Source organism: Mastacembelus armatus, chromosome 12, assembly GCF_900324485.2.
Source record: "Mastacembelus armatus chromosome 12, fMasArm1.2, whole genome shotgun sequence".
Taxonomy (NCBI): domain Eukaryota; kingdom Metazoa; phylum Chordata; class Actinopteri; order Synbranchiformes; family Mastacembelidae; genus Mastacembelus; species Mastacembelus armatus.
Genome location: NC_046644.1, coordinates 10,476,812 through 10,493,296, shown reverse-complemented (window position 1 = coordinate 10,493,296; position 16,485 = coordinate 10,476,812). Strand labels below are relative to the sequence as shown.

Genomic DNA, 16,485 nt, shown 5'->3' with positions numbered 1-16,485 from the left:
ATATTAAGATTTTGCAAATATACATAATCTTGTCAAATAGAAAATATCATTAAAAATGAAAACGCTGTTTTTCATGGTTTAAATAAATGCTTGGATATGTCTATAACTCTATGAAAAGAAATCTACCTCAACCAAAAGCTTCTTCTCTTTGCATTGATACATTAGTAATACGTCACAATAGATCAGCTACAGGGGGCAGTTGTTGCAGAACACATACATTTCATTTTAATACTTTAAGTACTTCCAAACAACTGGGTTTGTAGCATTGCTTAGATGAAAAAAGACTTCAAACTGGATTCCAGCAACCTGTGATGCTTGTTTGACAATTGTATGATATTGTATACACTATATTTGCATAAATTCATTCTCTCACACACACATATGAATATAGATGCATGACAGTATGCATATATGTTGAAGTACATGTACCAGTAAATATATAAATATTTTGTTATTTGTTTGACATACAGCTGTGGGAGCTCTGTTACACCAGACAGGGAAATAAAGGGAAAGCAGGCCTGTATCATCTATTGGCTTACAGCTTTACTCTGTGGGGGGTATAACCAGAAGGGGGCGATATCACTCTATATAAAGGTGACTCATGCATTTCATACAAACTCACCCTCTCTTTTACACACACACACTTACACTAAAAAGACACAAACATTACACAACACCTTCCCCATTCCTGTGTCATTAGATCTTCTACATGTATTTTAACTCTCTCCTCACCGCATATGTTTGCTTATCACACCAAATGTGTCATTCAGCACAGCAAACTCACCACATAACCTCACTATTACTTCTTCTCTCTCTCTCTCTCTCTCTCTCTCTTTCCCTCATGTGAAGGAGCCAGGCTTCCTGCTCTTAGTTCCCAGAGTTCCCGGCTGCTGCCAGTAGAATGCTGGGAATATCCGGAGAGGAAGGAGAAGTGACATCACATCGATGACCTTCCGTACGAGGCCATATCACCTGGTGCTGCCTGATGGAGAGCTACCAAACAAGTATGAACACACACACATACACAGACAACCAGAAGCACATACTTCAGCAAACACACACACACAAATGCATGCACATCCAATAACACAAAGTTATTGGCACACTGCTTTCCAGGAGAAGAGAATTCGTGCAAGAGGAAAATTTGTTTGCAAGTTCCCACAAAAAAACAGGGGAAGCAGTAGCTTCAGTTAGTCATGCAGAAAGCTTTCCTTTGCAGAGGCAGGCTGAGCTAACCACATATTTGACAGGAAAATTCCCACCGTGTTTAATTTGGTTCCTCACAGCTGAAGAGCTCTGTCTATGTTTCTAGTTGTTTGCCAACCTGCATGTTTTTTTTTAACTTCTGTCCATCTGAGTAAGTCAGCATTACTAATTTTAGCTGCACAAAAGGCAGTCAGTTCCAAAGTACGTAACTCAAAAAGATTTTTTTTTTTTTAGAAAAATACAAGTAGAAGTTCAAGTCCTTTTACTGTAACAGCTGCTCTGGGTCTGCACTGCCCACAGTTTGGAACTGTTTCTCTTTGCAGCTGGTAATGTTAAATGGATGAGTGTACTGACAGTAGCACTGTAACAGTATAGTATAGTATAATATAGTAGTATAATGTTACAGTGTGAATGACTTGAATTTCAATTTCATGCATCTACAATGAGTCCACCTCATTTCTAAAGAAAACTATGCACTTTTTACTCCACTGCACTTATTTGAAAGCTACACTTCATAGTTTCACATTTTACATTAAAACACATGTTGATCTTATAAACCACATTGTATTTTTACCCTAATCCCAGGGTGACCCACTAGATTAAACTATCTAATAACAGTAATTCAAAAAAGAGTGAGCAAAAGACACTTGCAAACAAAAGGAGCACAATCAACAGTATGCGGCATAAATTTTGTTCAATTATAACAAAGAAATCATCATTTTGCTTGCTCTTTTTTGACTTAATACATGTCTTGTGCAGTAGAGCACACCTTAACCTTAACCCTAACCCTAACCTCAGTCTATTAGCTGAAGCTGACCTAATAATAGCAGTTAAAACAAATTCACATCAATGCAATAGTGTTAACAATTTCATTAATATCAAGTATAATGGGAACTCATACGGGCCATTTTCCATGCACTTTTGGTATTTTAAGTAGATTTTGCTGGTCTTGAATCGGTTCAGTCAAGCTTATAAGTGGATTGACGTCTCTTTCACTGAACAAAGTGAGACAGATGTCAATACACACAGGTTGCACACAGATGGGAGCTGGACTTGCGTGAGGAACATATGGCCTGCAGTGGAGATATTCTCTGAGTTCAGAGCATGTCTTAGAGGTCACATTCTTTAAGAGCAAAGACTGGAAAAACACATATACAAATACAAACCCATATATTTGCAGAACTTCATAAAAAGATGCATGTACATAATAAAAGATATATAGAAATAATATGAAGAGGTGAAAAAAAAACATGGAAGCTAATAAACAAAAGACCAAAATACCATAAAGGAAGTAAATAGAGGCTGGGGGAGCTGCTGGTACCTTGGATTTGAACCCTGCAGGTTCTGGGTTTTGAAACCGTGGGTCAAGGCTTGAGCTGAAAGGTAGAATTCATAAATAGAGGCAGAAAAAAAAGGGATAACAGAGGTAGGGAGAACGACAAAAAGAAGATGCTGAAGTCCCTTAATGTCAAATCATGATGAAACAGAGGATGTGGGGTGAGGAGGGAGGGAAAGGGAGAGACGGAGAGTATGTGTGTGGTGGAGACGTCATTATACAGGATGACAAAAGAAGAAGGGATTCTCTGGTCAGCTGCTGCTGCTTCTGCCACGGACTATTGTCCTGCCGACAGAGGAACCACCCCCCTCTTCCACAGACACACACACAAAGACGCACATTACTCTCTCATCTTGTGTTGGACATCACTTTCTTCCCTTCTTCAAGTTCAACTCTGATTACATGGTCGGCCAACTGGCAGCCCCCAACATTTAAAGCCCCCTCCAATCCCCTCCCCTAAACCCCAGCTGTGTCATCTGAGTGTTTTCAGTGAGGCTGAGACAGAACAGATGTTTGCTCCAAATAGACAGAATCCAGAAAAATTTGCAAAGAAAGCAAGAAAATCACATTTAGCCTATTTAAATAGTAAAATCATCAAAATTCCTAGAAGAATATTTCCTTTAGAGACTTCACCTTTTAGCCAAAGTAAATATAACTTACCAAATAACGGAATATCCTCCTGATTGTGTCAAAACCGCAGAATTATTTGAATTCGACACTGATATATTCTCTTTGACAACATTTGTAAGTTAAGGGTTAGTCTAATGGTGCCTAAATCTGATTTGACTGACCTCTCTCTGACTCACACACTCACATCGACACACTCGCACAGGATATATGACCACTCAGTGACACTTGTAGGCAGACAGACACAACAGGAGACCCAGCACATTCCTTTCCCCAGGTGGTATAAAAGACACAACCAGATCAATGGCCTAATGGACTCCAAACCAATGGCTGACGATCATTAACCCCAGACGAGTGCAAATTCCTTATAGCCTTAGCCAGACAATTGTGTGACTGCTGTGTGTTCGAATATAAACTATTGTGTGAGGGGGTTTTTTCTGTCACACGTGACTGGTTAACTGCTAGATGAGGGATCTAACTTAGGGCCTGAGATGACAATATGTTTTCTGCACCTGAGAAAACCATGGACATTAACGGACATGAGGTGACCCATGCAGAAGTGGAAGACAGAGAGGCTTTAACTTCAGAGCTTTAAGAGCTTTCAGCTTTTTTTAAATTACATTTTCTCTAAGTTCAACAACTGCAGTTTCATAAATTGTGCAACAAATTATTATTATTATTATCTCTTGCTGTCACAGAAGATCTCAAGGGCAACTTATAGCTACAGAGCAGCTCAGGGTCCTACTCAGGTTAAGTTGAATGTAAACAGGGATTTAATCCTGTGATGCCAGTACCTAGGCATCGCAGTTTTCTTTCCATCCTAACACTACATCCAGCAATGTTTCCTTCCACCAGATCCCCCTCAACAGCTCTCAGATTCATCCCCCAACACTCCATCCTTCTTTCTCCTCAAGGCCCCCACTCCAATTCCACTGAGGTCCTATAGCCGTGTGTGTGTGTGTAGAGAGAGAGCTGGTGGTGGGAGGACAATGGGCGGTAAGGGGGCTGGCTGAATAGGGCCATTGAGTCTGCTCAGCCAAACAGAAAAGCATCTCCCATCTCACTTCAAAACCCACAGTTTCTCTGTACAACCAGGCCTTTATTCTCCATAATTACTCCTTGACGCACATGTATACACATATGCACACACACACACACACACACTCATACATACATGCGTAAATATACATGTATGAATATATATTAACAAGCACAAATGGAGGTCTACCTTCATCTCGCACACACTCAACAATGCTCATGGGAGTAGAGCAAGACAGAGAGGAAGGCAATAAAAAATGACATTCACCTTTTAGTCCAGTTCAGTAAGTTTTCAGCGTGTTTAGTCAATAACGAAAGAGCTTTGAATGGCTTCACTCAAACTTTGTCATCAAGTTTTGTTTTAATACTTCATTTAAAATGTGATCTTATATGGAAAATTATAGAACTTCAATCAATAAGTTTTCTTCAAGACAATGAAGAAGCTATAATCCCGTGAATAGATACTTTTTCATCCACTAAAATCACCATTCATTTGAGCCTGGTCTAAATATAGGATGGGATGTGAACCCAGTCTCCTGTGGTAAAGAAAACAAAACAAAATGCTACAACAGCTGTGTCACAATATCTATTAACAACCTAATTCACTATAAGCCCTTAAACAAGAGGTATTATCGTAAACAGCCTGTTGAACAAAAGCAGAAAGCCCTGATAGAAAGTGCTATCGCAGACTGAGGTATCAAACATAGTTTTTGTCATTGTTACACTGGGCCATTTAAACTCCGCTGAGCTCGTTAGCCTAGATCCAGCCCTGCAGTCAGCCTGCACATTGTGCATCCAGCACACTGAATCATTGTGAAGGAGGATAATCCATACTGGGTACACCCTATCATGCAACACATACAGCAGGATTTAGGTGTGGATGGGCGTTCGAGTTGATCCATCAAAATGAAATCACATGAGAAAAGATCATTTGAAAATGATCTCAAACACAAACATGAGGAGAAGGTTTTCAACATTGAAATGCCATTTGAAATGTTCTTAATTGATCAGCAAAAATGGACTCATACAACACAAAACACACCACACTTGCTGCTGAATCCGGAGAGTCCAGCTGGCCTAGGTCTGTCTGTCTATAAACACAAACACACCCCTCAATCCTCCTTCTCCCCATCGGCATACAGCACGTCTGTGTGTTGGAATGGCATGACATCTCTCTCTCTCACACACAAATGAACAAAGGGCACAGGCAGCAGGAGGTGTGGTGTTGGAGCTCTGTATGTGTCAGGGATGGGGGAAAGACTGGGTCTTTTTGGATAGCCTGTGGGGTGGGGGGTTGAAGAGGTGGTGGTGGTGGTGTTGGTAGCTGTGCTGGTGCTGAAGCTCCATATGGGCACCTCATCCCTACTATCTCCCCTCCCTCCCCCTGCAAACAGGCAGATGTCAAATGGGACATGCCTCCCTGATGGGGCACAGGGTCACACTGCACAGGGGTAAATAACAGAACAGGAGGGACAGAGAGAAAGAAATGCCTTCCTGCCAACACCCACTTACCCTCCTGACCAAAACACACCAAAGCAGATGCACACACATGCTACCAGAAAAAAACGCTGCTGACACAAACATGCCAACACACAGCCAAAGTCATATTTGCATATCATTACAAGCAGTCTGACAAAGAGACAGTGGAGCTCTAGTTTCAAACTACTCACTTCAGAAACTACACATTAAACCTGGTCTGAGTTCATATAGTGACATGTATTGCAAATAAGTTTTAGCCTATAAATAACAAATGTGGTAAAAGTCCATTCAGTTCTAATAATTAAGATTCCCCTAATTTATATAAATGTATTGCACAAAATATTAGAAACACCTCTCTGTATAATGCATTTGGTGCTGGATACTTAGAATATATCACTATTTTCTTTTTCATATATGAGTAAAATTAAACCCTTAGAATATTTATTTGGTATATATATTTGATATATATACAAATACAGTCTGTGAGATGTTGTCATTGCCATTTTCACCATATTTTTTATAAAATTTCCAGAAATTTCTATTCAGATTATGATAATGAAAAGAATCATTATGATGCATAATGCATTATGATTTGAACTCCTAAATACCAAACAAGTTAAAACTGACTAATCTGTGTTTCATTAAAGAAATATCACTTTCTTGACATTAGCATTTATGACAGGCTGTTTCATTAGACTATTCATTTGAAATGTTCTTTAAATTAGTCTTTGATGGGTGTGTGTTTGTATGTATGCATGCATCTCGTCAATGTTTCTAATATTATTTGATGGAGATGCAACTCGACTCAAGGCCAGGTGTCAGTTCAGTGTGTGTGTGTGTGTGTGTGTGTGTGTGTGTGTGTGTGTGTGTGTGTGTGTGTGTGTGTGTGTGTGTGCGTTGCGTGTGTGGAGGTATGGGCTACAGTTCTAAACAAAGCAGAGGAATGGACAGACAAACACACAGGCTGTTCTCTGTGTATTGAGCCTTGAATGGTTACGCCCGCAGGGCAGGAGTAAGGTTACTTTACATACTGCACTTACAGCTCCCTTTACCACTGGGGTATAAAATGGATTTGAATGAGAATGAGGGGAACAGAGGGGTGGAAGGAGGAGGGCGAAGGGTGAGAAGGGGGGAGGAGGAGGACCGGGGGGACTCCCTTTGTGTAACAGGAGGTCTGCTGCTGCTCTGGCATGGCAATGGAGATGGAGGAGCGGGGTCACTCTCCCTGCTCTCCCTCCCCTCTGTCCCTTCACTATAGGATGGCTGCTCTGTCTCTCCTCATCCCTTCCTCCCTATTAGCATAGCAGCTGCCTGATACAGGGCGCAGGGTGGGGAATAGCCAGGTTGCTGTGTGCATATGTGTGTGAGGGTGTTTTGTGGAGGGAAGGATGTTGGGGAGGGGGTCCAGTCAATGGCGGTCCGTCTGGCTGGTGAATAGCAGCTAAAGCAGGCCCCCGCAAGCTAGACAAAGGAGCCAGGAGGGAGGGGATAGGGTCGGGGTGTGTAAGGGAGAATGGAGGGGTGGAAGAATGAGGCAGTGAATGAAGCGCCTTGTCACTAGTGCTATGAAAAAAGCACAGAATGAACTGGAAGAATGAAAGAAAAGTTCAAAAAGGATTGGAGGGCAAGGAAAAGACCGGCCCGACCACCTGTCTCTCTCTCTCACTTTATTCCTTTTACTCCCCTTCTTACTCACACGCAGCCTTTGGGAAAGAGGAGGGGGGTATTCACTGGTCGTGTTTAGCGACAGACATGTTTTTATTTTTGGAGAGAAAGTGCAGTATCAGCAGGACTTAAAGCTCACGGTCATCCACCAGCATCAGTGACTCTTAGCTGCTTTCTCTGCATATGGGCTGGTATTACTGTGGTTTATGTCACTTTGTGAAATGCCAACCATATCCCAAGACTGTCAAATAAAAAAAAATTTAAAAAAAGATTTCACAAAGGATGACAGCACAGAAAATGTGATAAACAGTACACGATCTTCAGTCCCATCAACACTATTTGCTATACATAAATACCTGTCCTGGAAAACAGAGAAAAACAAAAACAAAAATGAAAATAAATCAAGTTGTGTCTCATGTAAATGAGATTATTAAGACTTGGAAATGTGGAAATTTGTATTCATTTTTTAAAGTTACCTTTTGTTTCACTGTGTATCACTCACTGCAGTAAACTGAAACATATATGTTGCAAAAAAAAAGCATGTAACTTTTGAATGAAGACAAAGAACATTAGATCAAGCTGTTATTTTTAGCTACAGTCTTATTGAGGTATACCAAGTGATACTTCTGACTAATAATAATTGTTTGGCTTGTTTGTTGACTCCTGGAGAGTTTTGAGGTACATTTATTTGCATTACATCTTTTGTTCCTTTCTAATTGCAATTAGTCAGATCTTATTACAACAAATTACTCAAGCAAATTGTGGGAAATGTAGGGGAATTCATTGTGCATCCAGCAATGAATTAATTTGATTTAATTTGTTTAGATGTCTAGCAGATATAATATTGCACAGCCTTAAAGACTTGTGGATACTAACTGTGACAAGTTGATAATATAAACAACAGAGGGTGCGAATTTGTTACATAGAGTCAGAGAAAGAAAATCACTATGGTAAAATTGTGTTTTTCTTTTTAAGGTTTGTGGATTAGCAATATCCTAAAGTAACTATAACCAATAGTTTTATATAAATAATTGATCAAATCAACATACAATATCCTCAATGTATTGTTTTGGTTAGAGTTAAAGCTGTAGCAGGGAGCATTTAAAACATAGAGCCAGATATTTCCCTCAGGAGATGATGGAGACCAAAACAGAGCTAAAAGGGAGAGTGAATAACATACCTATAACATAACTCCACAAAAGTTAGTTGTGTCGACCCCCAAGTGGTTGACACAACCATTTAACCAGGTTTAAATTTAGCTACAGGCACCTGATGGCACGAAGTAAACCTGGGAAAAAAATCCTGGTTAGATTATATGTTCGTTAAAATCAGCCATAATAACTGACACTATGCGTTTAACTGACAAACTGAAAATTTAGGGTTCTATTATTTCATCAACCACTTTGTATTGTCTCATAAGAAAAATAGCACTATAAAAGTTGGCATCACAACCTGAGGTCATTTAAACAGCAACACAGGCGTCATGTGTACGACAATAAGAAACAGAAAAACAACACATTGTGAAGCTGAACTCAAAACACTAAAAATAAGTTCCTCTTTGAGTTCCTCACTTCATATGTTCATATATTTCCTCATATGTCGCCTCACCCTAAATAGAAAACAGATCTTATTCAAGCAAGCCGTTTGTACAATATTGCTCAATCAGACAGCAATCATGTCAACTGGGGCACTTTGAGGAAGTCATAAACAGGTTCCCACAATCACAGCTCACATCTTTGAGCACAAGTTGAAGAGGGGCCGTTATAAAATGAGGAATTCAGTGTTGCCAAACCAATTAAATTGTTTTTTTTGTACGCATCACAAGATGTTCAGTTAAGCATGTGTCCTACAGATCAAGTGTAACCCTTCAAGCGAGAGGTGTAAGCAAGGATATGAATATTTTATGAGCCACCCAACAACGGTCTTTTGAACAATGATGGAAGATAATAGCACGGATGCATTTGAATGCAGCTGCTCTAATATCGACTTACTAACAATATTTAACTCAATTCATCGAATACACACACAGACACATCTCTGAAAGAGGTTCTGCGTATGTGCTCTGTTCACCTTTTTAAAAGCGTGATCTCAACTCTGCTCTGTTATGTTTTCTGGACCTCTGAATGCAACTCCCCAAACAATTCTCCATCTGATTTGCTCTCACTGACTTCTCTGTAAAATTCCTCCTAAAATCCCTTGAGTGGTCTGGCCTACTAAAGCAGGCTGAACCATGCACAGGCCAGACGCGGACGAGCAAGGAAAGCCAAGGCACATGAAGAACCTATTAGGAGGCCTAGCAGCCAGCAGCAACCCTGGGAGGCCAGCCAACTCAGTGTGTGAACAATGGGAACCCAGCTCAACAAAAACATCCTGCAGAAGTGAGGGAGTGGGAGGGAGAGAGGGAGGAAAAGACAAGCGAACGGTAAGCCAGATAGTCCGTTTGACCAGCTATGGTACCAAAACACAGAGGGCTCTGGTGTCTGGAGGAGATAACTTTCCTGTTCGTTGTATCTGACCAAGAAATGCCCGAGCTTGGAGCACTTGATGTGGTCGGTGCAGAACATTTGAGCTGAGTTCATAGGTGGTTCAGTTGTAGCTCAGGCAGCATGTTTAACAGTTTCTTTAACAATAACATGAACCTTTACTAGCCCTCAAGATCAAACTGAAAACTCTCAAACAACAACCCTTTAGCTCTTTCCATCACGTTTGTAATTCTCTTTGCTCAAACGTTTGCAGCCAACAGCAGGTCGACACCCAGTAAATGTTGCAACACGAACAGGTCCGACATGTAGAAAGATGTATTGTCATGTCGCTGTTCCCACGACCCTCCCACAGCCGTTCAATATCAGTTGCAACTCTGCATATCTATGAAATGGGGAGAACATGAGTCAAAGCTTTGAATTCAAATGAACAAGTGGCCAAAAGGTAACCCACAATATCCTGTGCTTGTTTTTTCCACTGCTGCAGGTACAGTGAAGAAAGTAGAAATCAAAACTACACTACATTATAGAAAATGATAGAAGATGCTCATTTACAGGCATAAAAAAAAAAATCACATTTGTCACACACACTAACACTAACACACTGTTTCTTAACCTTTTTGGCTGCAAATTCATCAGTGTCTTCCAATTTTTTTCCCCCCCTCATAAACATTTTTGACTCATAACCAGCCCAAATAAAGTGAAAGCGGTTAACAGTTTAAACAACCATTTTCAGGGCCATTTCATGCATCATTACAGGAGGTTTTCAAAGTACATATTTCACATGAATAAACATAAAAATAACATTTAGGAATATGTTTTGTTCCCCTTCCAACAAAGCAACTTGTAACATTTAACCCCGAACAACTGACTGAGAACTAGTGAGTCGGAGATTTAAAAAGGAATTTGAGTGAAGAGCATAAATAATAAGCCCAAGACACACTTCAGCATATGCAGAAGCAAAAACATGTTAGTAAGGAGCTGAATTGTGCTGCACAGCTATAGCGCTAATCATTAGAAGGGAAGAGTGTTTTCTTGAGTGTGTGGGGGTAACATAAAACCAGCTCTCCCACAACACACACAGGGGAGGAGACCCTTCTTTAAACTGAGCCTACCCACAATGCACTGGGCTCTTTTATCCCGGCAGTGAAAGGATGAGGCCAGATGAATGACAAAAGGAGAGAATGGGGATCTGGGTTGGGCCCGGCTTGCAAGACAGGGAGGGAAAAGCAAGAGAGGAGGGTGGGGGTGTGTTTCCCAAACCAACCTTTTGTATGTAAAATTCAGGAGGGCGGGTGGAGGAGAGGGGAGGTTGAGCCGGAGAAAACGTAGTCTTTGCCTAGGAGATTAGGGAAAAAATGTATGCATACACAGAGAATTGGAGTTTAATGATTTCTTTACTGGCTTGTACACAAACGTACAAAAATAATACAGCACTCATCTCCACATGACATCATGTCATCATCACAGTGTTACAAACGTTCAATACAAAAAAAAAAAAAAAAATCAAACATGACGGAACATCTGCATCACTCTTGAAAATTCAGCTGTTTCCCCCTGCTTGAAATGAAGCAAGACCAGAAACACAACTTGGTCCAAAGAAGTCAGCACTTTTTCTTAAAAAAAAAAAAAAAAAACTCACTCGTGTACACCAATCCGGCAGCTGGCTCCTTACATCATAAATGTTATGACCCTGGTAAGCCAAACAACCACACAACCGTGCAACTTCGAATCATGTTACAATGATCTTACCATCAAATGTATTATTCCCCTTCCTAAAACAAACAAACAAACGAAAAACAAAAACAGAAGGACAGCACTTCAGAAAAGAAAGTGCCCCATGATATCATCATCATCAGCGTTGATATATATATCCATATGTATTATACATACACCCAATCACAGAGATACACGCATCTTTGTTAAAAAAAAAAAAAAAAAAAACATGTTTTTTTTTTTTCCACAAAGTAACACACACATTAGGACATTATCACCTGGAGCATATATTTATACAATAGTATTTTGTTGTGTTTGTTTTTTTTTTCTATTCAGAAAAAATATTAAAATGTTGACACATAAAAGCCAACTTTTCAACAACAGTCATCAGTGCAATATTCAAACAAAAAAAAATATATAAAGAAAAAAAAAAAACATCAAGTTTAAGACAAGCGATGCATATTTCATTTGTTGCCTGATATCAAGCTATGCCTTTATGTAGTGGATCTAATCGCTTCGGTTACTTGTGGTTGTTCCAGGTTTAAAATGGGATGTTCTCAGTCTGGATGACTGTTTAGCACAGTGACACTGGGGCCTCATGAGGAAGCACACAATCACACATACACACTTCAATTAAAAAAAAACGACAAAACACACACACACACACACATACAACACACACTCTCCTCTCAACAGCTTCTCATGAGGGGACCCGGTGCTGCTGTGATGCTTCTAACTGTTGGACACTTAAGCAGTAGGCTTTTAAAAAAATAATAATAACATCAACATTAACAAAAAAAAAATGAAATATACAAGCAGCATTGATACAAATGTTAGGGTGCCATGACTTTCAAAATGCAGCAGGCAAGTTTATGGAACCAAATTCTTTTTTTTTTTTTCCTCTTTCCTTTCCTTTTCTGTGACATCCTGCAATAGTCATGTGTTGTTGATTTTTTTTTTCTTTAAGTCTTCATCGTCCAACAGTATTAGGGTCCTGCTCAGTAGTAGTAACTATTCCAAAGCCTTGGCTCCTGCAGTTACCCCGCACAAACACTGGGGGCGCACAAGGCTTCGCATTTTTTGTGCAATAAAACTCCCTGCATTTATAAGTCATGCGATACAATTCCACTTTTGTATGACTGAAAAGAAATATATATATAGAAGACGACCATACAGGCTGATGCAGACAGACAGAGGGAGCAAAGTTTAAAAGAGGTTTATAGGGAAAACATGTAACAATGGATGTGTGCGTGTGTGAGAGAGAGAACCACAGACTCCCTTACAGATAGGCAAAATGATGCTTTGCTTGTCAGAAATGGTTTGGTTGTAGTGTAAAAATAAACTGTCCCGACTGAGGATGCAGGAATTGGTTCATTGCATCTCCTGTATTGAAGTCATTCTGCCCGTCAGGCTACATGGCAGAAAAAGAAAACACACACTGGCATGTGGATGGTCAGTCACAGACAAACTGTGAATATCTTCAGACTCCAAACAACGTGGCAGAGCGGTGAGAAGAGAGCTGAACAACTTGAGAATACTTTACAGTCGAGGTAGCTGGCAAAAGGCAACCAAACAGAGTCCTTTTTAATGGAAGGGGGAGAAAGTCCTCTTGAGGGTCAAAGGGCTTTAACAAAGAGGGTTTCTGGGTATTATGGGGGGGGGGGGGGGGGGGGGGTGTTAATCAGGTCTACCTCCACACGGGACAGTTTATACTACGAGTCTGAAGCAGCTTGAGTCACCCTAGATATTCTTACACTTATAGATATATATTTTTTTAAGAACCACAACATATTCAAAATGCATCTTCTCAATGTACCTTCATAAATAAAAGAAGCCCAGCCTGCTTTCACAGTGATGACTAGGATGTTAATAAAATACTGAAAGGAGATTATAAAGTGAATTCCAAATGCGACTTTTTTGTTTTGTTTTGTTTTTTTGATACAAAGCAAAAGCAGCGTTTTTTGTTTTGTTTTGTTTTGTTTTGTTTTCTCTTTAAGTAACACAATGACCACTGGCAAAGTGGTCGCACTGGCCTGAACAGTCGGACACCAGCATGGCAAGATCTGCTCGCAGCAGGCAGAGCGCATTCAGCTACTGTCTCCGAAAAAGAAAGAAAGAAAGTAAAAAAAAAAAAGAAAGTAAAGCTATTGTGTACAGTACTTCACAACAACGATGAAGTCGGTTGTTGTTACATAATGATTACACATCTGAAAAGCGTGTTGGATAGCCATAATGCCGCTCTTTAAGTAAAAAATAATAATAATAGGAGTCAATGAATTCTTTTTTTTTTTTGTAAGTAAAGAAAATAGACCTCTGGTAGCCAACAGAGGGCAACCCTTCTTCTCTTGTTCATGTGTCTTCCCTTTCAAATATTCCAGCATGCAGCCATAGAGCATCAAGTGCCGTGTTTCATATAAAATAACTTAAAAGGGTTTTTACAAGTGAACAATGAGGAGCAACAGGTCAGATTTGAGCCCGCCCCGCACAGACACCGTTTCAGCTGTACTGAGGATGGGAGGTCATGGATTTAAAAAGAAAAATAACAAAAAAAAAAACAAACAAAAAAAAAAACTGATCCATCTGCACTCTGGAGTCCAAACACACACATGTAACACACGAAGACTTGGCTTCTTTTCTAATGGGCCACACGATTTAATATACACATTCAAGAGGAAAGCTTTAGTACCAACAAACTCACCGACATGGCGTTTTCTTTTGTTAAAGATTCGTGGTGAAGCCTGTGTGGGAACCATGCGGCGCTTCACTCGGGAGTGCAGAGAGGACGCCGTTTGGTTTACAGTGAGGGAAGATTATCGTGCAGGCCTCTTTTGTATTTCCTTTTTGTATAATTTGGCACAATTAGGCCTATGTGGATGATGGCACAGTTGTTTATTTTTATTTTCCTTTTTTTCTTTTGTTTTTACAAGAGCCTGGCTTATTGGGTTTTATTTTCCTTGTGTTGCTGTTGTTTTTTTTTTTATTTATTTTTTTGAATGTTATTTTACCTGACAGCAGAGACAGATCACCGGGCGCCAGAGGAGTACTTGGCCTTGGTGATGAGGTATAGCACAATGTCTTGGTGGCCCCCGAAGGCGGCGATGTGTAAAGCGCTCCACCCTTCCCTGTTGGCCAGTCGGATATCTGCACCAAACTTCACCAGCAGTTTTACCAGCTCCAGGTTCCCGTCAATGACGGACTGGTGCAGGGCCGTCTGTCCTTCTGGCCCGAAGGAGTTGACGTTGAACTCGCAGTTTGTCATATTCTGCAGCAACGAGTGCAGCTCCTTGGTGTTGCCCTTCTTCACCGCCTCCTGGAAAACCCTCTGCGGCGCAGAGCAAGTCGACACATCCGCCTGGCTCATGGTTGCAGCTCGCTGGAGGGTGAGGAACCAATAATCCTGCCTGGGCTCTAAAGCTTATATTCGTCTTCTCAGTGTTGAGCGTCTCTGGTCTGGTAACAATGCCACAGTTACACTGGATTAGAACCAGTTATTAAGGCACTTTAAAGTAGGCTATTAACAAAAAATGACTGTATATATCCCAAAAAAGGACAAGAGAGGAATTATCACACTTGGTGTGCAAAAATGTTAATATTTGAGAGATCATGAAATCCCTAAAACATAAAAGGGTGCTCTCAAGCGATCCAGGGCTGTCTAGTTGCCCCTCTGCCCCTCTGTAGTAGCAGCAGAAAACCTATAGCAGGGGATGGAGAAGAGACACCTCCGCCTTGACTCGTAGAAACTGGAAGTATGATCACTGTCTCCACATGGGTAGCCTCCTTGTTGCTGGGTTCCCGCAGGTTTTCCTTGAACGCTCCGACCTGTTTCCTGGCTACAGGTCCTGGCTATATGTCGCTGCTCATGTGGCCAGGGTGTCTGGGAGAAGAAAAAAAAGAGAAAGTCCGCATGAATCCAAACTTCTCACCAACAGACTGAGAGAGACCCTAAATTCCACCACATCCACAAGTCTGAGAGGAGACCTCCGTGCGCACACGTTTACGCAGGAACACACCGCGCGATTTTTGCTTCTAAACATGTCTGTAAATGAACTCCGCTGCAGATTTGTGCCTTACCTTTGACAGATGGACGGGTCCGTAGCGACGAAAAGCAAAGAAATCCACCGTGTGGCCCGGTCTGTGTCCTCCGTGCAGTCCGTGCGAGTCTCTGCCCTGCGCTGCGCTCTGAGGGAATATTTTACGCGTCCTTTATTTGCATGACAATACCTTTCCGAAGAATCAACTGTGAAGGAATGGGCGGAAACCCGGGGAGGTTATAGGCTGCCGGCTCGGGTAAGGGGAGGGACCAGGGCCTTGTGAATGCGCAGGGAGGGGGCGTGGTTTTCTGAGGGGGGAGCCAAATGTTGCTGAAGAAATATTAAACAAGTGGCCCGCAGCAATCCTATGGCGAGCTCTATATCCGATCTCCAGCAGCCCACCCCGGGAAGCGGACTGAAAGCCAGAGTCATGGAGCTGCCACAGCTGTAAACTGCTGCAAAAAGCGGACACGTCGTAAAAGGACCATCCACTGGAGTCTCACCAACAGGAACTTGAAAAAAAAAAAAGTCAGTCAAGTCTCCTTGACAGGGATGTAAATGATCACCAAAGCACTGAAGAGATTTGATTTTAAAAAACTGATCCACGGCATTTTGCAGCCTATAAACATTTATATTATGAATGAGAACAGGGGAAGGATCAGGGAAAGCAGCAGAACTTTGCTGCACCTTATAGCAGCCTATTGAAATTTGTTTAGCCTGTTAAGACTTTTAAAGAGCACATGGGCTCATTAACAGCGTTTCAGGTTAGACTGAGGGTGGAAAGGTGCTGATAATGACATACTAACAAGGGGAAGGTGTGGTTTACAGCAACGTGTGGCTGTTGAAACTTTACATAACCCAACTTTCTCTGCTGAGTGACCCTGCAATGACTGACAGTTCATCCAGT

At 41.1% G+C, this 16,485-nt stretch overlaps 1 protein-coding gene across 1 annotated transcript; it reads right to left on the bottom strand.

Annotated features, from left to right (window-relative positions):
* Window positions 1–12,388: 12,388 nt before the first annotated feature.
* nrarpa (NOTCH regulated ankyrin repeat protein a) lies at window positions 12,389–15,902 on the bottom strand. The gene is made up of 2 exons (XM_026296975.2): window positions 15,619–15,902; window positions 12,389–15,421 (listed from the first exon to the last, which is right to left on the bottom strand). The coding sequence occupies exon 2, from the start codon at window positions 14,906–14,908 to the stop codon at window positions 14,570–14,572; it is 339 nt and encodes a 112-aa protein (XP_026152760.1). The 5' UTR covers window positions 14,909–15,421; window positions 15,619–15,902; the 3' UTR covers window positions 12,389–14,569.
* Between the last annotated feature and the right edge of the window lie 583 nt (window positions 15,903–16,485).